The sequence below is a fragment of the Elephas maximus genome, chromosome 25 (assembly GCF_024166365.1).
Source record: "Elephas maximus indicus isolate mEleMax1 chromosome 25, mEleMax1 primary haplotype, whole genome shotgun sequence".
In the NCBI taxonomy this organism is placed as follows: Eukaryota; Metazoa; Chordata; class Mammalia; order Proboscidea; family Elephantidae; genus Elephas; species Elephas maximus.
The window spans coordinates 11,913,801-11,937,991 of record NC_064843.1 but is presented as its reverse complement, the minus strand read 5'-3'; the positions used below and the strand labels follow the sequence as shown (position 1 = coordinate 11,937,991).

General features: G+C 38.4%; 1 protein-coding gene across 2 annotated transcripts; it reads left to right on the top strand.

Annotated features, from left to right (window-relative positions):
- The first annotated feature begins 8 nt into the window (after positions 1–8).
- SPO11 (SPO11 initiator of meiotic double stranded breaks) lies at positions 9–22,970 on the top strand. Of its 2 annotated transcripts, XM_049869673.1 has the most exons (13): positions 9–139; positions 1,989–2,102; positions 4,261–4,349; positions 4,814–4,880; positions 5,135–5,243; positions 5,693–5,779; positions 7,356–7,392; positions 8,054–8,163; positions 9,585–9,684; positions 9,992–10,029; positions 12,471–12,547; positions 22,251–22,362; positions 22,851–22,970. In XM_049869673.1, the coding sequence occupies exons 1-13, from the start codon at positions 9–11 to the stop codon at positions 22,968–22,970; spliced, it is 1,191 nt and encodes a 396-aa protein (XP_049725630.1). The 2 variants fall into 2 exon arrangements, with proteins under 2 accessions (XP_049725630.1, XP_049725631.1); XM_049869674.1 differs by lacking the exon at positions 1,989–2,102.
- The last annotated feature ends 1,221 nt before the right edge of the window (positions 22,971–24,191 follow it).

Below are 24,191 nucleotides of genomic sequence, written 5' to 3'. Positions count from 1 at the left end.
CGGCCTTCATGGCCTTCGCACCCATGGGGCCTGAGGCCTCGTTCTTCAAGGTTTTGGACCAGCACAGGGCTTTCCTGCTGGCCGACCTGAGGAGAGTCGGCGAGGAGACCCCTCGCGGGGGGACCCGCCCTGCCTCGAGGTATAAGAGAGAGCGAGAATGTTCCATGGGGCGCATGGGTTGAGGAGGAGGATGTGCAAAATAGATTTTGGGGCGCCCCTTTCTGAGCTAATTCCTGTCGCTCTGACCTCAGGGGAGCAGGGCCATCTCGCTGTTGTCCAGGCCACGGGGGGGGGGGTGCCTCTCAGACCAGCCCCCAGCCCCCAGCCCCCAGCCCCCAGCCCCCAGCCCCCAGCCCCCAGCCCCCAGCCCCCAGCCCCCAGAGAGGCCCTTCCTTAGCGTTCCTGCCACCTTCCTGCTTCAGCTCTTCTTGCCAACCCCAAAGCCTGGGCACAGCCTGCTTTGTGTCTTCTAGAATGTTTTCCTAGAACGCTCTCCTAGAATGTTCTAGGAGCATCCTCGCAGTCAGGCTCTCGGAGTTCTTCATAAATTTTTAACTTAAAAAGATTTTTGACTGCAAGTTTTTTTTTTTTTTTTGAGGGAAAATGACAGTTCACACTCAGTAAGCAATGTTTTTCTCAAAATGACCAGTATTTCAGTGTACCTCTTTTAAGTAAGTTATAATAAAAGAACCGTTCTTTTGACGTATACACGGAAATGGACACAATGTAAATGATTTTTTAAAATTAATTACAGAGATTCTCCAGGTACTGCAATTGCAATTAACTACAGAGAATGTTATCAATTTCATTAAGTTAAAATGTTCTTCGTTTTGCTCGCTTTTTGTGTCTGGTTTATCAGCGAACTTTTTTTTTAAGCCCTAGCTAAGTGCCAAAAACGAAACAAAAACACCCATAAGCAAACAAACTTTTGACAAAAGAATTTAGTTTGAGGGAAAGCTTGAGAGGGTGAGAGAAAGGAGGGAGTGGGGAGTTCCTTGTTTACATTTCAGATGTAAATTAATCTGATTGTATCTTAAGGTTGGTTACAGTATTGTTGAGCAACATTTTTTCAAACTGGAAAAACTAATGAGATATTTGAGTTAGTTTTTACCTCTCATTGTTAGAAAATATTGCTTTTTAAATACGTGTTTTTTCAGCCAATGGAGTTTTCGTGGAAATTAAAACTCTACATTTTACCCATTTTCCAGATTTAATTTGATTTCCATTCCTACTCAATATGCTATTTGTGTATATAACAGAACATTTTTGAAAACTGATGGTTAAAGTTAAATGGTGAAATTAAAATTTTTGTCAGCTGACAGAAAACTGGGCTCAGTCTTAATATTGCTGTGAAATGGCATAAGAGTTGCGAAGTCAACCATTTGGTACAGAAATCAAAATTTATTCTTTTCATGGCACTGATTTAACTTTTTTTTCCTCTCTTTTGTATTACTAAAATCCAAAAACATTGATTCAAGGCACGAGATCAGCTAGGGTAATGTGCTAAGAGTAGTGTTTCTTTTGGAATATTTTCGCACTGCATTTTTGAGGAAAAAAAATCAAGTTGAAAGCCAGTATTACATCATTTTTAATTAAAACATTTATCGTTAGAATCTCAAGCCGACAAATTTGTATCTAAATTCAGCTACATTAAAGTAGGTTAGTATAAAAAGTAGGGAAAATGCGTTTATAAATTATATTGCCTTATTAATATAAAAGGGAGCTATGACTTCAACTGGTAATTGAGAATTACATAAAACTATAAGCAAATGAGTTTTTTTCCCTAAGTAATTGCTCTAAATGTAGCTGTTGTTTTAATGTACTGATGTCAAGGTTTAATGGGAGAAATCATTATTGATATGGATTACCTGGTCTTAAAAAACAACCAATGAAACGAAAGTTACTTAGTGTTGTTCTGGGGATAAGTCACATATTGTAAAGGCCTAATTTATAATTAAGATCAAATCACAGTGTGTTTCTTATTTCAGTACTGAGGTTCTTGCAGCTATCGAAAATATTATCCAAGACATAATCGCAAGCTTGGCAAGAAATGAAGCACCTGCATTCACTATAGACAACAGATCAAGCTGGGAAAATATAAAGTGGGCATTTTGCATTTTTATTTTTATATGCAGTATCTGTATCATTATTTGAATTTATCTCAGAGTTCTAATCAGACTTTATTTATTTCATTGCCTTTAACATGCCAAAAAGAATTTATGGAAATTTACAAAATATATTTCATACAGAAAGTTATGGAAGCTAGGTGTGAAAGATAAGGTAAAGAAAGAACAATGCTGTTGTTGGGTGCTGTAGATTCTGACTCATAGTGACATCATGTGGCAGAGTAGGGTTTTCTTGGCTGTAATCTTTAAGGAAACAGATCTCCCTGTCTTTCTCCTATAGAGCCTCCTGGTGGATTTGAACCACCAACCTTTGGTTATCAGCTGAGCACTTAACCGTTGCACAGCCAGGGCTAATTAAAAAAAAATAATAATAATGCTAGGGTTATAAGATGGAGCACCAAAAGAGGTTAGAATTCAAAATGCACATGATAAAGCCCTATTGTCTTGCTAAGAATAGACCCCAAACTTAGATCTAAGCTTTCATAGCACTCAGTGGAGGAAATGTGGTCAGTGGAAGTCTCATCAATAAGATACCGCAAAAGCAAACCACTTGCTCAGAGGAATTACAACCGATCCCGAAGACCAAAAACAAATGTATCTGGAGCATAGCAGCACATTTCAAAGGCTCTTGCTCTTGTCAGATCTCCTCTCTCTGCTGAGTTACATGTCCAAGAAGAGTAAGGTCAGCAATTGGCTTCATGAAAGTCCTCGAGCCTAGTTATATAGTTTTCCAGCTTTTCAGCGTATAGATTCTTCCCTGTAAAGATGCCTCATACTTTCTAAGAGCTACAGAAACAGAGTAAAAATAATTTGAGGCTCCTTACTCAGGAAGGTGCCTGGATGGGGCAAACTGTTTGCACTACTACCCTAAGGGTTGGGGGTTTGAACCCACCCAGTGGTGCCATGAAAGAAAGTCCTGGCAATCTGCTTCCATAAAGATTACATCCAAGAAAGCCCTATGGAGCAGTTCTATCCGGTAATACATGGGGTTGCCATGAGTCAGGAATCAACTTGACAGCAATCAGTTAGTTGCTAAATATTCCTTTGTAATTAATATAAACTGTAGTTTTGAATCATATTTTGTGTAATAATTTATTGTGTTTTCAGTGAAAATTAGGTTCCCATTTGACACTTTCTACAAAAATTGTTCAGTAACGTTAGTTACATTTTTCACAAAATATCAACATTCTATTTAATTGTGTTCTGGTTGTTCTATTTCCAGTACTTTAGTTTCCCTGACCCTTTATCTTCTCATCTTTGCTTGAGACTAAGTGTTGACATTGTGGTCTCATAGATCTTTTTTTTAATGGGTCCCAGTACTCATGGGTAATATCCTTTATTTTGTGTGCCTGTCTGTTATTTCCCTAAAAGGTGACCTTAGGGGATAATTTTGGTTCAAGGTTTAAAGAGTATCCCAGGGCTCTAGTCTCAGGGATTCCTCTAGTCTCAACTGATCAGGTAAGTTTGGACTTTTTTAAGAATTTGAACTCTGTTCTGTGTTTTCTCCCATTTTTTCAGGTCCGTTTATTGTGGCCCTGATCAGAATGGTCAGTAGTCGTGGCTGGGCACTATCTAGTTCTTTTCTATAATATTTTCAAAGATGGATTTCATCCAGTCTTCAAGCAGTCGACATCTGGCCTCTTTGCCTGGTGCATTCTGCCACCTTTAGGACAGGCTTGGCAGTTCTATTCAGCAACCTAATATAAATTATTTTATTTAATTAATTTTGGCATTAAATCAGAATTATAATGTTTCAAAACTAACAATTATTAAAATGAATAAAATGCCAATAAAAATGTGAAATATTTGAAAACTTTTTACATATACTACATATTTTACCAGGAAAGACATTATATGTGTGTATATATATATATATATGTATATCTAATTGTATATATATCACAGTAAGGTCTTTAATTCTTTTTCTTTAAACATTTTATTGTAGTGCTTTGTATGTCACAAAGCTAATTGCCACCTGTAATGATCTAAGTTTACAAAACAGTTATGCCAAAGCTTCAGTGAGTACACGGAGAGGAGATGTGTAACTTAATGTGAAGAGGACATTAAATACATACTGTTTGATGTTTAAAATGTTTTTTTCCATCTTACTCCCTTGTTTTAAACAAAATGACAGGTTTGAAGATTCTGTGGGACTTCAGATGGTATCGCAGTGTACCACAAGAAAGATCAAAAGTGATTCACCAAAATCAGTTCAAAATTTCGGTAAATCTTTCTTGTTTAGTGGTAAAGAAGAAATAAATATATTCAACTCCCTTCTGACTTTTAGTTGCTCCTAGTTAAATTTTACTTGTTCTTTAATAGACCACTCTTGTACTTGAGATAAATGTCTAGAATTTGTTGTCAACAACCATGGGAGTAGATTATCATTCCAAAGTAAATGTATGTTTCAGGGTATGTGGGTCAGTGGGACATTATTCTCTCAGTGTAGCTGTTCATGGAGAAATTAATTTTACTGATTCTCCAGGCAGTTATTACTCTGTATTTAGTCCTCCTATTTTGGAAAGATAAAATGTATAAAAAGTAACTGGGGACAGTTAATAATCCTTGTTTTTTTTAATTTCATATTTTTTTTAATTTTAAAATGAATACCATTGTAGTTTCTGTTAGCAGTATCTTTTTACTGTGTGAGATAATGATGAGTAACTTGTTTATCATGTCTTTTCCAGCTCTAATTCTTAAAATATTGTCCATGGTTTATAAATTAGTACAAAGCAACACTTACGCAACCAAAAGGTAAATACATTGTTCCGGCAAATTACCCTGTAAAATGCAATGTGTGATTTAGTTAACTTTTATTATATGCTTTCAAAAATTGCATAAGAGTAGACTATGGGTAATAACTTTCTTCATATGTTTAGCCTAGTTAACATTTTCTTCAAATAAGACCCCACTATTTGGAATTGACTCGACGGCACTGGGTTTTGGGTTATTTGTCATATTCAAAGAGAATATCATTAATTAAAAATGCATTTTTAAAATTTTCGTAGAGACATATATTACACTGACAGCCAGCTCTTTGGTAACCAGACTGTTGTGGACAACATAATCAATGACATTTCTTGTATGTTAAAAGTGCCAAGGAGGAGCCTACATATAGTAAGTAGCACTGAGTGCAAATCGGCTTATTTTAAAGCAGAATATGTAAAAATTGTGATCAAAATAAAAATTTAATCTGTGCCTTCTTTTGGTATTCCTAGATACTATATTATTCTTACTGTAAACTTAATCTGTTTTCAATATATTCCCTTGCAGGAATGAACTAAAACAGATGACTTGCCAAATATTCTCAATTCCTAAATTCTCTTACATGTTTTTTATTTCTTAAATCCCAAGCCGAGTTAAAACTGTAGTTTTGCAGGCAAACATGAGGAATGGCTTAAAACAAACAAACAAAAAACCCGTTGCCGTCGAGTCGATTCTGACTCATAGCGACCCTGTGGGCAGAGTAGAACTGTCCCATAGGTTTTCCAAGGAGCGGCTGGTGGATAACTTAGCAACATATATTAGTGAAAAAGGTTTTAAATATGCCTTTTTTTTTTTTTCAGTTATCTACATCAAAAGGTTTAATTGCTGGCAATTTAAGCTACATTGAGGAAGATGGCACCAGAGTGAACTGTACTGGTTGCTCGACAGTAAGCACCACTGATGCTCTCACGGGCTGCATTAAGTCCCTGTCAGACCCTTTGTTTCTGAGATGTGTTCTATTTCCTGCTTTATTATGTAGTCTAGAGCTTAAGATTTGAAATTAAACCTGAGGTATAAATAAGTATATGTTTTACAGTGCTGTACATTACATAGTTTCAAAATATGCCAATTGTCAAATGTCATGTTGAATTAAACGTTATGTGTACATTCCTTTAAAAAAGTATACTGTTATATCCAGGTAGAGTGTGACTTGACCATTATGGCATGGTTGTTCCTGTAACCTTGCTAAAACTTTCCTGGTTCTGAAATTAATATATTTAACGCTAAATTATTTGGTTGGCTTTGGTATATAGCAAGACGATAGTACTACGCTAGCAGAGATGTTTGGAAAAGGGCCAAGTTACCAGTTGGGAAAAGAGGAGGGTGATGCTTAGGAGACCCTGCATCAGGAAGCCTTATTCACCTTGGCCCATCAGTGTTGGCTTTTTGAACCTCTCACCTACAGAGCTTCCTAGAGGATCTCACCTGCTGGGAGATAGTTTGGGCCGTGTGTCTCTTTTCTTACTGAGGGGTAGATCTGTTTCCTCCTGTGTTCTTTTTTTTTTTTTAATAACTTTTATTAAGCTTCAAGTGAACGTTTACAAATCCAATCAGTCTGTCACATATAAGTTTACATACATCTCACTCCCTACTCCCACTTGCTCTCTGCCTCTTGAGTCAGCCCTTTCAGTCTCTCCTTTCTTGACGATTTTGCCGGCTTCCCTCTCTCTCTCTCCTCCCATCCCCCCTCCAGACAAGAGTTGCCAACACAATCTCAAGTGTCCACCTGGTATAATTAGCTCACTCTTCATCAGCGTCTCTCTCCCACCCGCTGACCAGTCCCTTTCATGTCTGATGAGTTGTCTTCGGGGATGGTTCCTGTCCTGTGCCAACAGAAGATCTGGGGAGCATGGCCGCCGGGATTCCTCTAGTCTCAGTCAGACCATTAAGTTTGGTCTTTTTATGAGAATTTGGGGTCTGTATCCCACTGATCTCCTGCTCCCTCAGGGGTCCTCTGCTGTGCTCCCTGTCAGGGCAGTCATCGATTGTGGCCGGGCACCAACTAGTTCTTCTGGTCTCAGGATGATGTAGGTCTCTGGTTCATGTGGCCCTTTCTGTCTCTTGGGCTCTTAGTTGTCATGTGGCCTTGGTGTTCTTCATTTTCCTTTGCTCCAGGTGGGTTGAGACCAATTGATGCATCTTAGATGGCCGCTTGTTAGCATTTAAGACCCCAGACGCCACATTTCAAAGTGGGATGCAGAATGATTTCATACTAGAATTATTTTGCCAATTGACTTAGAAGTCCCCGCAAACCATGTTCCCCAGACCCCCGCCCTTGCTCCGCTGACCTTTGAAGCATTCATTTTATCCCGGAAACTTTCCTCCTGTGTTCTTAATGAGGAATAAATCTCTGATGACTGGTATAGTCAAAGGAAAATGAAAATATAGATTTTTGTGATAGATTATAAAGTTATACTCACTTTTTATTTAAAAAAAAAAAACTTTCTTGTTTTGTCAACTTAGGCTGTTGCTGTGCCATCTAACATTCAAGGACTTCGGAGTATCCTTTGAGTGGGAAAATGAAACTTTTACAACGATTTCTCTTTTTAATTTTTATTGTGCTCTAAGTGAAAGGTTACAAGTCAGTCTCTCATACAAAAATTTATATACACCTTGCTGTGTACTCCTAGTTGCTGTCCCCCAGTGAGACAGCACACTCCTCCTCTCCACCCTGTATTCCCTGTGATCATTCAGCCAGTTCTGTCCCCCTCTGCCTTCTCATCTCCCTTCCAGACAGGAGTTGCCCTCATAGTCTCATGTGTCTACTTGAGCCAAGAAGCTCACTCCTCACCAGTATTGTTGTCTATCTTATAGTCCAGTCCAATCCCTGTCTGAAGAGTTGTCTTTGGGAATGGTTACAATAATTCTTCGTTTGTTCCTCTGATGAACCAAATCTTCATTATGTGCAGAGAACAAGTTAGACCCTCTAGTCAAAATAAACACACTGTGGTTCCTACTCTTAGGTACTTGCTGTCTAGCCAGGAAGACAATATTTAAAAGTATAAATAGATGTCTGCATTTATATATTTAAAAGTAAAATAAAATATTTTATTTATAGCTGTTTTTTCATTGATCTCTATGGCATCATTATTTTAGTTGGTGGGGTAAATTTAAATACTGTCACCTTCAAGAGTACATGTGGTTCAGCCTTAACTTCACAGATTTAATTACAGATGCAAAATTTCTGTTAATTGTGGAAAAAGATGCGACATTTCAGCGTCTCCTAGATGATAACTTTTGCAGCAAAATATCTCCATGCATCATGGTTACGGTATATTGTCTGCCTTTACTGCAGTCCCCAGACTAACATGTATGCTCTGGTGATGGGTAAGATGGGTTTATAATATCTCCACAGCTTGGACAACGTTCTGTTATCAATATGATGCAAGAATTTCAAGGTGTTCATTTAAACATCCTCAAGTCTGACTAAAATCAAAGCAGTGGCCCGATTCTTAAATACCTCAAAAGTGAGTTTCTTGTACTAGGGTGAGCTTGGGTCACCTCACCCTGTTGCCGCTGGGGCTGCTTGTTCCTACATGATATGGCAGCACTGGGGCTTCGGGCAGGTTGAGTTAGCAAGTGCGGCTCCTTGTTCTTCCTCATACAGTTTGTGGACCAGGTAATTCCATTAATTCAATCAAAAGGATCTGACTTTCTTTTTTTTTCTTTTTAACACGATTGTGCAAAGAATAGCAAAGAACACAGAAGCATAAGTTGTGGCTTCTGAGGTTGAGATAGCACCACACAGGGAGCCACAGGCATCAGTTAGTACTATGTGCTTTAAATTACTTCGCTATGTAATTCTTGCTTTAATGACTTTATAATATTATGTAATTCTTGCTTTAATGACTTTATAATATTATTTCATCATTTAGGGTTTATTAAACCCTAAATTTAACTGGGTAAGCTTCTAAGTGCTTTACAATTATTAAATAACTTCTTATAATAACCTTATGAAGAGTTATGTGAATTTTTGTTGTTGTTGTCAGGTGCCATCAAGTCGATTCTGACTCATATTGACCCCATGTAACAGAGTAACACTGCCCCATAGGGTTTTCTAGGCCGTAATCTTTATGGGAGCAGATCACCAGTTCTTTCTCCCTCGGAGCTGCTGGATGGGTTCAGTCAGTCTTTCAGTTAGCAGCCAAGTGCTTAACCATTGCACCACCAGGACTCCTGATGTGCATTTTACAGATGAAGAAACCAGGACGCAGAAAGAGCACATCACTTTTTCAGGTTCATGCTGCAAAGAAGCGGCAGTGTGAGGTGCACACCCAGGCTGCCTGGCCCCCAGATGCTGCATGCCATGCCGCCTCTCCACGTCTCCAGTGTTAGATATTTTGGTTATTTATAGTCATTTTTGTAATATTTTGGTATTTGCAGTAATTTTAAATAATACTGCAACAAATACCTTTAAGTGTTTGGGATTTTTTATTATTTATTTCTGCTGAAATATTTCTTAGGATCACTGCCTAGGAGTGGGCTAACAAAGGCAAAGGTATGAATGCCGGTGGGCTCATGAGCCCGTTTTCTATGCTGTCCGTTTCGTCACAGCCAGCCCCACCCCTCCACCACTTGGAACTCGGGGCGGCGGGGAGGATTTAACTCTTAGATTATTAGTAAAATAAGGGTGCAGTTTAGTCGATTTCATTCTACTGAAATTAAAATGTATAGTTCCAATCTTGCTTTTAGGGAAAGGGAGTACCTGACCTGAACACAAGACTGTTAGTCAAGAAGCTGTGGGATCTCTTTCACATTCCCATTTTCACTCTCGTAGATGCTGACCCACATGGTAATCTATCGTTGTACTATTTGAAAGTGCCAGAATTAAATCATATTTGTAGTTGTGTTTTTTTTTTCCTCTCGGGACACTTTTCACAAAATATTTAAAAGGTTATTATTATTATGTAAAAATTAAGGACTATAATCAAGGAAATTTATTGCTATTTTTTTGCTGTATTAGACTGAGAACTATACATTTTTCATTTGTTATGTCCTCGAAAATAAAAATTGCAGATGTCAGATAAAATTTTAGAGGGCAAATGATTCAAACCTGTAACATGCAAGAAGACATTTTAAAGTTGGTTTTCTTTTAACAGGCATAGAAATAATGTGCATCTATAAGTATGGGTCTCTGGTAAGTATAACAAGATATTTTTCCTTACTCCACTATTCAGATATTTTCTGTTCCTTAGTGCACTTTCTGCATTGCCTGTCCTTTATCACTCCCTAGTAACCTTAATAACCTGTTGCCGTGGAGTCAATTCTGACTCATAGCAACCCTAAAGGACAGAGTAGAACTGCCCCATAGGGTTTCCAAGGAGCACCTGGTGGACTTGAACTGCTGACCTTCTGATTAGCAGCTGTAGCTCTTAACCGCTATGCCACCAGGGTCTCCCTAGTAACCTTAAAAAAAAAACCCCAAAAAACCCATTGCTGTCTTAGTAACCTTAGGGCCCCAAATGTCCCAGAGGAGCCAGTATCCTAGTCTAGGACCTATCTGCATTTCAGTGGTTGTAATTCCAGCCTCCAGCATGGCTGATACAACCTCAGATGGCAGGTAGGATTAGCTGTGGGGTTCAGGGTAACAAGATAGTCTGATAGCCAGATATACTCTGAGTATTATGTTCTTCTTGAAGAAGAATGGGGCGTCAGGATTGGAGGAAGACTCGTTAAAAACCCATGTTATGCGGATGACACAACCTTGCTTACTGAAAGTGAAGAGAACTTGAAGCACTTACTAATGAAGATCAAAGACCACAGCCTTCAGTCTGGATTATACCTCCAACTCAACAATTTTTTTTTTTAAACAAAAATCCTTACAACTCAACCATTAAGCAACATCATGGTAAATGGGGAAAAGATTGAAGTTGTCAAGGATTTCATTTTACTTGGACCCACAATCAACAGCCATGGAAGCAGCAGTCAAGAAATCAAATGACGCATTGCATTGGGCAAATCTGCTGCAAAAGACCTCTTTAAAGTGTTAAAAACAAACAAACAAACAAAGGTGTCACCTTGAAGACTAAGGTGAGCCTGACCCAAGCCATGGTGTTTACAATTACCTCCTATTCATGTGAAAGCTGGACAATGAATAAGGAAGACTGAAGAAGAATTGACACCTTTGAGTTATGGTGTTGGCGAAGAATATTGAATATACTATGAACTGCCAAAAGAATGAACAAATCTGTCTTGAAAGAGGTAGAGCCAGAATGCTCCTTAGAAGCAAGGATGGTACGACTTCATCTCATTTACTTAGGACATGTTATAAGGAGGGACCAGTCCCCTGGAGTAGGACATCATGCTTGGGAGAGTGGAGGGTCGGTGAAAAAGAGGAAGTCCCCCAACGTGATGGATTGACGCAGTGGCTGCAACAATGAACTAAAGCAAAACAACGATTTTGAGGACGGTGGAGGACCGGGCAGTGTTTTGTTCTGTTGTACATAAGGTAGCTATGAGTTGGAATGACTCAACAACACTCAACAAGCATAACAACATTGTGTATAGACTTGGATTCTGACTTTGCCAATTCCCTTTCTCCTACCATAAGGAGAAATGAAAACACCAAATTTCTTCATGAGTCTGCAATTCAAATACATCAGTGATTCTCAAAGTTTGGGCCCAGGACCAAGCAGCATTAGCATTACCTGGGAGCTTGTTAGAAATGCATACCTCACCATTCCCGAAGCCAACTCTGCAGACATAGACTGGACTATAACATATAAAATGATACCTGTGAAGAGCGTGCTTCTTAGTTCAAATAGATGCACGAGACTAAATTGGCAGCTCCTGTCTAGAGGTGAGATGAAAAGGCAGAAAAGGATAGGAACGGGTTGAATGGACACGTGAATTCCGGGGTGGAAAGGAGGAGTGTGCTTTCCCATCTAGGGATAGCAACTAAGGTCACATAACAATGTGTGTATAAATTTTTGTATGAGAAACTAACTTGAGCAGTATACTTTCAACTAAATCACAAAAAAGAAAAAAAGTGCAAACCTCAGCCCCCATCCATTCTAGAGGTGGTGCCCTCCAAGTGATTCTAAGGCATGGCACAGTTTGGAAACCACTGTCGTAGCCCTGGTGGCACAGTGGTTAAGCGTTCAACTGTTAGCCTAAAAGTTGGCAGTTCGAATCCACCAACAGCTCCTTGGAAACACTGTGGGGCAGCTCTGCTCCGTCCTTTAAGGTCGCTATCAGAACGGACTCGATGGCAATGGAGTTGGTTATATAACTTAAGTGTCCTGAAGTGTCCCTGTATATGTTTATAGCTGACGAAAAGGATGGTGGAGCAAGGTGGTAAAATATGAGTCACAAAGAAGAATAATAAATGCAGGTCAGGTAGGTTCAGTTATAGTTTTGCTTTATGGAAAATTAATACAGAAACACTAAAAAACTCTTTCAAAATTGTCAGTGATAATCTGGTTTAGCAAAGCTCACTGGGATATTCTTCTGTGGACTCGGGGGATGTGAAGTTACGTTTAATGCTTGTACTTCCTAATAAATAAAAGTATGCTGGTTCTCTGCAATTTAGCCTGACCTAATATACTTTTTTTAATATACTTTTACTTTTTATTTTAGTCTATGTCTTTTGAGGCCCATAATCTCACAGTTCCAGCAATTAGATGGCTTGGTCTCCTCCCTTCTGATATTAAAAGGTTAGATGGTTTAGCACAATGGTGATTCATTATACTATGTAACAATAAGCCTAAAAAGTCACTACAAAGGTAAGCTTAGTGTTTTTTCCTTAGACTGTGAATCAGAATTATGTAATTATGAGTTAAATTCATCAGTGTTTCTATTTCATTTACTTAAAAAACTTCACAAATAAAGTTGGTCAGTTGCACTTTCAGCCAGCAAAAACATTTTTGTTTTACTTTTTATGGTTAAAACATTTTGTCAATTCTTTTGTAATTAGAAAGTATAACACATTTAATCTAATTAAATGGTAATTATTTGCTATTATGTGTTCCGTAGAAGGTATAATAAATCATCCTGCATGTGAGTCAATTCTTTCATAGATTTAGTTTTAATTTCATAAAACACATTTTAAGTTTACTTAAAGTTGGGGTGCCTAAAGTTTGGCAAATCTAATTTATGTGTTCTTTATAGAAAAAATATCATTAAGGAACAAGATAAAAATCACCTACAGATGAGTACCTTTAATGCTTTGTCTATATCCTTCTATTTCTGTACATAGCTATAATTTTTTTTTTTGCTTCAAGTGAAAGTTTACAAATCAAGTCAGTCTCTCACACAAAAACCCATATACACCTTGCTACACACTCCCCATTACTCTCCGCCTAATGAGACAGCCTGCTCTCTCCCTCCACTCTCTCTTTTCGTGTCCATTTCTCCAGCTTCTAACCCCCTCCACCCTCTTATCCCTCCTCCAGGCAGGAGATGCCAACATAGTCTCCAGTGTCCACCTGTTCCAAGAAGCTCACTCCTCACCAGCATCCCTATCCAACCCATTGTCCAATCCAATCCCAATCCATGTCTGAAGAGTTGGCTTCGGGAATGCTTCCTGTCCTGGGCCAACAGAAGGTCTGGGGGCCATGACCACCGGGGTCCTTCTAGTCTCAGTCAGACCATTGAGTCTGGTCTTATGAGAATTTGGGGTCTGCATCCCAAAGCTCTCATGCTCCCTCAGGGGTTCTCTGTTATGTTCCCTGTCAGGGCAGTCATCGGTTGTAGCCGGGCACCATCTAGTTCTTCTGGTCTCAGGATGATGTAGTCTCTGGTTCATGTGGCCTTTTCTGTCTCTTGGGCTCGTCATCACCTTGTGTCTTTGGTGTTCTTCATTCTCCTTTGATCCAGGTGGGTTGAGACCAATTGATGCATCTTAGATGGCTGCTTGCTAACATTTAAGACCCCAGATGCCACTCTTCAAAGTGGGATGCAGAATGTTTTCTTAATAGATTTTATTATGCCAATTGACTTAGATGTCCCCTGAAACCATGGTCCCCAGACCCCTGCCCCTGCTATGCTGGCCTTCGAAGCATTCAGTTTATTCAGGAAACTTCTTTGCTTTTGGTTTAGTCCAATTCTGCTGTCCTCCCCTGTCTTGAGTGCTGTCTTTGCCTTCACCGAAAGTAGTTCTTATCTACTATCGAATGTAGTGAGTGCCCCTCTTCCACCCTCCTTCCCTCCCCCCTCTCGTAACCATGAAAGAATGTTTTCTTCTCAGTTTAAACTATTTCTCAAGTTCTTATAATAGCAGTCTTATACAATATTTGTCCTTTTGCAGCTGACTAATTTCACTCAGCATAATGCCTTCCAGGTTTCTCCATGTTATGAAATGTTTCACAGATTTCTCACTGTTCTTTATCGATGCGTAGTATTCCATTGTGTGAATATACCATAATTTATTTATCCATTCATCCGTTGATGAGCACCTTGGTTGCTTCCATCTTCTTGCTATTGTAAACAGTGCTGCAGTAAACATGGGTGTGCATGTATCTGTTGTGTAAAGGCTCTTATTTCTCTGGGATATATTCCAAGGAGTGGAATTGCTGGATCGTATGGTAGTTCTATTTCTAGCTTTTTAAGGAAGCTCCAAATCCATTTCCAAAGTGGTTGTACCATTTGACATTCCCACCAGCAGTGTAGAAGTGTTCCAGTCTCTCCACAGCCTCTCCAACATTTATTCTTTTGTGTGCTTTGCATTAATGACAGCCTTGTTGGAGTGAGGTGAAATCTCATTGTATAGTTTTGATCTGCATTTCTGTAATGGCTAACGATCGTGAACATTTCCTCATATGTCTGTTAGCTACTTGAATGTCTTCTTTAGTGAAGTGTCTATTCATATCTTTTGCTTGTTTTTTAATTTGGTTATTTGTCTTTTTGAAGTTGAGTTTTTGCAGTATCATGTAGATTTTAGAGATCAGGCGTTGATCAGAAATGTCGTGGCTAAAAACTTTTTCCCAGTCTGTAGGTAATCTTTTTACTCTTTTGGTGAAGTCTTTGGATGAGCATAGGTGTTTGATTTTTAGGAGCTCCCAGTTATCCAGTTTCTCTTCTGCATTCTTTGTAATGTTCAATATAGTGTTTATGCCATGTATTAGGGCTCCTAATGTTGTCCCTATTTTTTCTTCCATAATCTTTATCGTTTTAGATTTGATATTTAGGTCTTTGACCCATTTCGAGTTAGTTTTTGTGCATGGAGTGAGGTATGGGTCTTGTTTCATTTTTTTGCAGATGGATATCCAGTTCTGCCAGCACCATTTGTTAAAAAGACTGTCTTTTCCCCATTTAACTGTTTTGGGGCCTTTGTCAAATATCAACTGCTCATATGTGCATGGATTTATGTCTGGATTCTCAATTCTGTTCCATTGGTCTATATTTCTGTTATTGTGCCAGTACCAGGCTGTTTTGACTACTGTGGCGGTATAATAGGTTCTAAAATCAGGTAAAGTAAGGCCTCCCACTTTGTTCTTCTTTTTCAGTAATGCCTTATTTATCTGGGGTCTCTTCCCCTTCCATATGAAATTGGTGATTTTTTTCTCCATCTCATTAAAGAATGTCGTTGGGATTTTGATCGGAATTGCATTAAATGTATAGATTGCTTTTGGTAGAATAGACATTTTTATAATGTTAAGTCTCCCTATCCACGAACAAGGTATGTTCTTCCACTTATGAAAGTCTCTTTTGGTTTTTTGCAGAAGTGTACCGTAGTTTTCTTTGTATAAGTCTTTTACACCTCTGGTAAGATTTATTCCTAAGTATTTTATCTTCTTGGGGGCTACTATAAATGCAATTCACTTGGTGATTTCCTCTTCGATGTTCTTTTTATTGGTGTAGAGAAATCCAACTGATTTTTGTATGTTTATCTTGTATCCTGATACTCTGCTGAACTCTTCTGTTAGCTTCAGTAGTTTTCTGGAGGATTCCTTAGGGTTTTTTGTGTATAAGATTATGTCATCTGCAAGTAGAGATACTTTGACTTCTTCCTTGCCAATCTGGATGCCCTTTATTTCTTTATCTAGCCTAATTGCTCTGGCTAGGACTTCCAGCACAATGTTGAATAAGAGTGGTGATAAAGGGCATCCTTGTCTGGTTCTTGATCTCAATGGGAACGTTTTCAGGCTCTCTCCATTTAGGGTGATGTTGGCTGTTGGTTTTGTATAAATGCCCTTTATTATGTTGAGAAATTTTCCTTCTATTCCTATTTTGCTGAGAGCTTTTATCATGAATGAGTGTTGAACTTTATCAAATGCCTTTTCTGCATCAATTGATAAAATCATGTGATTCTTGTCTTTTGTTTTATTTATGTGGTGGATTACATTAATTGTTTTTCTAATGTTGAACCATCCCTGCATACCTGGTAATGAATCCCACTTGGTCATGGTGAATTATTTTTTTGATATGTTGTGGAATTCAATTGGCTAGAATTTTGTTGAGGATTTTTGCATCTACATTCATGAGGGATATAGGTCTATAATTTTCTTTTCTTGTGGTGTCTTTACCTGGTTTTGGTATCAGGGAGATGGTGGCTTCATAGAATGAGTTAGGTAGTATTCCGTCCTTTTCTATGCTCTGAAATACCTTTAGTAGTAGTGGTGTTAACTCTTCTCTGAAAGTTTGGTAGTACTCTGCAGTGAAGCCGTCCGGACCAGGGCTTTTTTTTGTTGGGAGTTTTTTGATTACCTTTTCAACCTCTTTTGTTATAGGTCTATATAGTTGTTCTCCCTCTGTGTTAGTTTAGGTAGGTAGTGTGTTTCTAGAAATTCATCCATTTTTTTCTAGGTTTTCAAATTTGAGTATAGTTTTTCATAGTAATCTGATATGATTCTTTTAATTTCAGTTGGGTCTGTTGTAATATCACCCATCTCATTTCTTATTCGGGTTATTTGCTTCCTCTCCTGTTTTTCTTTTGTCAGTTTGGCTAGTGGTTTTTCAATTTTGTTGAGTTTTTCAAAAAACCAGCTTTTGGTCTTGTTAATTCTTTCAATTGTTTCTGTTTTCTATTTCATTTAGTTCAGCTCTAATTTTTATTGTTTGTTTTCTTCTGGTACCTGTGGGTTTCTTTTGTTGCTCTCTGTCTATTTGTTCAAGTTGTAGGGATAATTCTTTGATTTTGGCCCTTTCTTCTTTTTGGATGTGTGCATTTATTGGTACAAATTGGCCTCTGAGCACCACTTTTGCTGTGTCCCAAAGGTTCTGATAGGAAGTGTTTTCATTCTCATTGGAATTCTATGAATTTCTTTATTCCATCCTTAATGTCTTCTATAATCCAGTCTTTTTTGAGCAGGGTATTGTTCAGTTTGCAAGTGTTTGATTTCTTTTCCCTGCTTTTCCTGTTATTGATTCCCACTTTTATGGCCTTATGGTCAAAGACGATGCTTTGTAATATTTCAATGTTTTGGATTCTGCTAAGGCTTGCTTTATGACTTAATATGTGGTCTATTCTAGAGACTGTTCCATGAGCACTAGAAAAGAAAGTATAGTTGGTTGCTGTGGGGTGGAGTGTTCTGTATATGTCTACGAGGTCAAGTTGGTTGATTGTGGCATTTAGATCTTCCATATCTTTATTCAGCTTTTTTCTGGATATCCTGTCCTTCACCGAAAGTGGTATGTTGAAGTCTCCTACTATTATTGTGGAGCTGTCTATCTCACTTTTCAATGCTGATAGAGTTTGTTTTATGTATCTTGCAGCCCTGTCATTGGGTGCATAAATATTTAATATGGTTATATCTTCTTGGTGTATTATCTCTTTAATCATCGTATAGTGTCCTTCCTTATCCTATCTGATGGTTTTAACTTTAAAATCTATTTTGTCAGAAATTAATATTGCCACTCCTGCTCTTTTTTGACTGTTGTTTGCTTGATATATTTTTTTTCCATCCTTTGAGTTTTAGCTTGTGTCTCTAAGTCTAAGGTGTGTCTCTTGTAGGCAGCATATAGATGGATCTTGTTTTTTAATCCATTCTGCCACTGTCTGTCTCTTTATTGGTGCATTTAGTCCATTGACATTCAGGGTAATTATGGATAGGTATGAATTCAGTGCTATCCTTTTGATGTCTTTTTTTGTGTGTTGATGGTTTCTTTTTCCCGCTTGATTTAATGTGCTGAGTAGATTTTCTTTATATGTTGTCCTTTCCTCATATTTGTTTTTGTTTCTAATGAGTCTGTGTTTTTCCCTTGCATTTTATTTTGATGAGTAGGATAGTTTGTCTCCTTTGTGGTTACCTTATTATTTACTCCTATTTTTCTAAATTTAAAACTAACTTTTATTTCTTTGTATCGCCGTATCTTCCTCTCCATATGGAAGGTGTATGATTACATTTCTTAGTTCCTCTTTATTATTTTAATGTTGTCTTCTTTTGTATAATAACATTGCCATTACCCTGTGTTGGGCTTTTTTTTTTTTTAATCTTGCTTTGTTTTTTTTTTTTTGTTTTCCCTGTCTGGGTTGACTTCTGGTTGCTCTGCCCGGTGTTCTAGTCTTGGGTTGATACCTGATATTATTGATTTTCTAACCAAGGAACTCCCTTCAATATTTCTTGTAGTTTTGGTTTGGTTTTTACAAATTCCCTCAACTTGAGTTTATCTGGAAATGTCTTAATTTCACCTTCATATTTAAGAGACAATTTTGATGGATATATGATTCTTGGCAGGCAATTTTTTTCCTTCACTTTTTTAAATATGTCATCCCATTGCCTTCTTGCCTGCATGGTTTCTGCCGAGTAGTCCGAGCTTATTCTTATTGGCTGTCCTTTGTAGGTGACTTTTCTTTTATCCCTCACTGCTCTTACAATTGTCTCTTTATCTTTGGTTTTGGCAAGCTTGATTATAATATGTCTTGGTGACTTTCTTTTTAAATCTACTTTATGTGGAGTTCGATGAGTAGCTTGGATAGATATCTTCTCATCTTTCACAATATCAGGGAAGTTTTCTGCCAACAAATCTTCACCAATTTTCTCTGTATTCTCTGTTATCCCTCCCTGTTCTGGTACTCCAGTCACTCGTAGGTTATTTCTCTTTATCAATAGAGTCCCACATGATCCTTAAGGTTTCTTTATTTTTTTTAATTCTTTTATCTGATTTTTCTTCAAATATATTAGTGCCAAGTGATTTATCTTCAAGTTGAGAAATTCTAGCTTCTAGTTGCTCAATTCTACTCCTCTGACTTTCTATTGAGTTGTCTAATTCTGTAATTTTATTGTTAATCTTCTGAATTTGTGATTGCTGTCTGTCTATGGATTTTTCCAGCTTATTAAACTTTTCATTATGTTCCTGAATAATCTTTCTGAGTTCTTCAGTTGCTTTATCTGTGTATTCCTTGGCTTGTTCTGCATATTGCCTCATTTCCTTCCTGATGTCTTGAAGGGTTCTGTATATTAAACTTTTATTTTCTGCATCTGGTAATTCTAGGAATGCGCTTTCATCTAAAAGATCCCTGGATTCTTTGTTTTGAGAGCCTGTTGAGGTGATCCTGGCCTGTTTCGTTATGTGACTTGATATTGACTGTTGTCTCTGAGCCATCTATAAGTTATTGTATTAGTTTATGCTTGCTTACTGTGTCGTAGTTGCTTGCTTTGTTTTGTTTTGTTATACCCCATGGGTTGCTTGAGTGAGCTAGCTTGATTATTTTCGCCTTTGGAGCTCTGGCGTCCTGTCCCCAGCTGGCTAGAGCTGTTATCTGGTATATCAGTCTAGGAGTCCATTCAGTTTTCTTCTATGAGTTCAGCTCAGGTTTCCAGGTAGCTGATAACAAGTGTGTGGTATAGGCTCTGTCCTACAGTCTTAGAGGGGCAGGGGTGATTGGCATATATGCCTGTATCTGATTGCAGCAGGGGGTGATGCTCAGAACAAGGCAGGGGGCTGAGAACCAACCCCCAAGTGTCTCTGAGGAAAATGCGTCTCTGTTCCCTAGAGTGTGCTGGTGGGTGGGCTCTGCAGAGAGACCATGGGCACCCAAAGATTTGTTGTAAGGACTGGGAGGTACCAGTTATCCTGGGCCCCTGTCGAGGGTGGCTGGGCGACCCAAGTGGAGCCACCAGTCATTAGGTCCCTGTTGTGGGTAGGTGAGGACCTTGTTTACTAGGCAAAGCAATGTCAAACGTCAAACACCCACCTCTCCACTGCACAGCTGAAATGGTTGGAGTTTGTGAGTAAGGGCCTATTCTCCCAAAATAGGCCCACACAGGTCCATGCAGAAGGGAAAGGTGCTCAAGGTCCATGGATGGTTTATGCCTGGATAGGAGTTGCTTCTGTCCTGAGCTCCCCCAGTTAATGGAGCTAGCAGATTATCTTTTCCCCCCATTTGCAAATTTTTTCCTTCCCCAAGGCTGGAAGGATGGTTCTAGGTGCTCACCAGGGTCTATCTCAGGCCTGGGGATTCAGCTGCTGAAGCTGGCTTGGGGGTGGGGGGGGCGTGGTAAAATATACGCAAGTAGCAATTACTTAGCTTTTGCCGAGAGTGCCCTTCTCAGGTTCCGGAGGTGCGAGTGGGCTGTGTGGCTGGCTGCTTCTCCCTGAGGAAACTGTGGCCGAACGTTAGGACCAGCCCGCTGCCGCCACCACTCTGGGAATGGTGCCTGAGGGCTCCCCACGATTCAGGTCTGGTAACTCCTCTCCACTTCTGAACGGTCTCTTCCTTCCGCTGCCCCTCAGTTCGTTGTCTAAGCTTGCCTTTGATGCTCAGGGCTCCCAGCTTGTCACAAATATACTCGTTTCACTTGTTTTTTCGGGTCTTTGTTGTAAAAGAGGGCTCGACGGAAGCATCTGTCTGTTCTGCCATCTTGGCTCTGCCTCCCATAGCTGTAAGTTTTAGCAAATATGGGATCATGTTCTAATATTATTTTGTAATCTTTTTTCTCACAACACGATGTGATCACTTTCCCATGTAAATAAACATATTTCTCTTCTACAATCTCATTTTAATGTCTTCTGTGACTGAGTTCCAGTGTGGGATGTGCCAAAGTTTGTTGAGTTAACCCCTCATAGTCAGACATAGGTGGTCTCCAAATCCTGTTCTTACAGGTAGTGTTTGACGGATGCTCTTGTAACCCAATCTCTGCCCACATCTTGAATTAGTCCCTTAGGCTGAATTCCCAGAAGAATTGCTGGGTCAAAAGGTATGCACATTTTTAAGACTTTGTCCTTGGAGAGGTTAACTATTTTGCTTTTCCATCAGAGAGTAAGAGCCCACCTGTCCCTCAGCATAGGGCATTATCACTTCTTTTTCATCTTCGATAATGTGATATTAAAAAAAAAAACATTATCTGGCTGTGTTAATTGGTTAATGAGAGTGAACTTCAAAATGTTTATTGGATTTCTTTAAGCAGCGAGCAACCCCTGGACACAGGTGCTTATTTCCTAAATATGGAACATGTGCAGGTTTTGGGTGATCAGCCCCCTCTTAAAAAACTAGGGCACGAGAGAAAACATTGTGTTTTAGATTTTTGGATATTTATGCTCTAGTGAATCAAAGCTGTGGAATTTAGTGTATATGTCGTGGTCAAAACCCCGTGGTGGTAACCTGTTTGTGTGAAGACCACTTCTAATGCAAAGTCAGGACAAATGATCCAATCATTATTAAAGTGAGGGGCTTGGAGAGACTCTAGCTACGTCTTATGTCAGCTCCATCAGTGACCTCAAAGGCCACTCCATATTAATATACAATCAAAGGAAAAACAATGTGGTAGCTGCAGAAACATGACTTCAAGAGAAATTCCATAGGCTTCCCTTTCAATCAAATTGTCACCCCTATACAGGAGCTGCCACTGCAAATGGTCATAATTATGGGGACACTGAAAAAGACTATGAAACTGGAGCTCCCCTGGGAAATCCGGGATCTGTGACTTCAAACAGTAGCCACACCATCAATCCTGGACTTTTCATGTTCTATTTTTAAAACGAGCCGGAATCGACTTGACGGCAGTGGGTTTTATACCAAGATAAAATTATGTTCTACTTTTTTTTAAATAATTTTTTTTCAAATTTAAAACTAGATACTTGTATGTGTGTGTGTGAGAGAGAGAGAGAGAATTAAACAGGAATGTTCGACCTTCCCTGTCCCAGAATTCTCAGTGAATTACAACGAATCAAGTACTCAGTGGAACCGGAAATCTCCCAGTGAATTCCAGCCGCTGGTCGCGCACGTTGGTGCTCCCTGCTCCAATAGTGGAGCTTAAAGGACTCTGGGAGGCTTCCCTGCATCTATCCTCGGGCTGCCCTGCTGCTGATATGCATGGCGTTAGTGGATTAACAGGTGGACTTGCACCACTTTTCCTGGCTGTCATTTCTCAGTTTCTTGAAAGAGCACAACAAATAGAGGTGAAATGTGAATGACCTTCAAATTATAGGAGCACTCCGCTTTTACTGATAGGTTTTTTTCTTCTGTTTTTTTTCTAGGTTAAACATACCTAAAAATACTTTAATTCCACTGACAAAACGGGACCAAATGAAACTTGACAGTATCCTGAAGAGACCTTACATTACCTGCCAACCATTTTGGAGAAAAGAAGTATGTTTCTTTCTAAAATCGAAATGTTGTAAGTTTAATTACCATTTTCTTTAGCAGTGGCTATTCATATATTCATATAAGACAGCCTCCTTGAAATTTTATATAACCAACAACCAATGTTAGTAAACATTGAATTATATAGATGCTAACAGGTAACATCAACAGAACGGAGAGAGCCTGTTTTTATCCTCATCAGAGTTATATAACCACCGTCTACAGCTGTATCATAGGTTGGGAGTGGCTGGGGTGGGAGAGAAGGGGGAGAAATAATCGTAAAGAGCCCAAATCACTCCTAATTTTTGAAGGCACCCTCACAGGTATCCTCATTCCGGATATTTTTAGCTATAGCAGCTGTAGAATATTCTGGTTGACCCTAAAGGCTACTGCCAATGATTTTGGAGAACAAAGTCTGGATGTACCAGTCTGTTGAACTGACAGAAATGCAGCAAAGAACTCTGGTATGACTATATTTTAACTTTTGTTGACAGATGGAAGTAATGGCAGACTCTAAAATGAAGGCAGAAATCCAAGCTTTGACCTTCATATCATCTGATTATCTTTCCAAAGTATACTTACCTAACAAACTAAAATTTGGTGGATGGATATAAAAACATCAGAAGAACCCGTGATTGCCAGAAGCTTTCCATTAGTTTTGTTTTAATTGGTAGACACTGTAGTGGAAGGGACACATATTTTTATTTCTATAAACCATTTTCCACTAATATTTTTTTCTCAAAATGAAGGCTGCATTCTAATTTTCTTTAAAGATTATATTTCATTCTTCTCTATAGAGATTGATTTCTATCCTATGATTTAAGTAAATTATAAAGGAACATACATATTATTTTGACCTTTGAATTTTATTTGAAAAATTAATATTTTTATCAATTAGTCTCAAAGTGTGAAAAAATATTTTGTTTACTTTCTACAATATAACTAATGTTAAGGTATGATATAGCTTATTAGTGACAAAATAATAACAATGTGAATTTGAGATGCTATACTATTCAGGAATTTCTTCTTAGTTACATTTTCCTTTGCTTTCACGGTATGACATTCATTCATTCACGTATAAAATTAGTAAAATTTATTATGAAATAAGGGTTTGAGGTGATGTAGTCTTCAGTGTTTTATTTTGTTTTTGAACATACTTCTTATTGATATTATTTCTTAAAAATTTTTTTCTCCAGAATTTTAATGGGTTATTGCCTCATTTCAGTTCACTTGAATTCTTCTCTCATCTAAGTTTATAAAAACAGAGAATTTCAGTTTTAAGATTTACAGAAGCCTCAAATTTTTACAAGGTGCTTCTCTAACAGTAAAGATGTGACCTTCCCCACCCCCATAAACCTATCTTAATTAGAGATGAGTGTTATTATCTTATTCTGTACTGTCAGTAAACTTTTAACAGCACTGAAATTGTAGTTGTAATTTCTTGTACTTGAGTTCTGACAAACTACACTTAAGATTGCCTTTTTTTACATACCACCACATCGTTAGTAACATGTGCTACATACAGTGTGGCAGCGCGGAATCTGCTGGTGCTACCATTCTCAGAATTACCATTCTCAGATGTTTACTCAAAGATTTTCAAAGATCGGATTTATAAAGATACTGGTAATAAAAGGCAATAATTATGAAACCTAAAAAAAAAAGAGGTATTCCACTCACGTTAGAGCTGACTTACAAAGGAGTTGTCGGAACAGAACCCCGGTGTAAGTCAGGGACTGCTTCTAATTGTAAGCAAGAATATGTATTGATAGGAAAAGTATAGAAATACCAGGTTAGTTACTTTAAAAAGATAAATGGTAATAAAAACAACAATAAAA

Coding starts and splice junctions, on each gene's coding strand:
- SPO11 (XM_049869673.1), top strand. CDS start 9: ATGGCCTTCGCACCCATGGGGCCTGAGGCCTCGTTCTTCAAGGTTTTG. Junction 4,350..4,813: donor AAAATCAGTTCAAAATTTCG/GTAAATCTTTCT, acceptor TGTCTTTTCCAG/CTCTAATTCTTAAAATATTG. Junction 12,548..22,250: donor CTCCCTTCTGATATTAAAAG/GTTAGATGGTTT, acceptor TTTTTTTTCTAG/GTTAAACATACCTAAAAATA.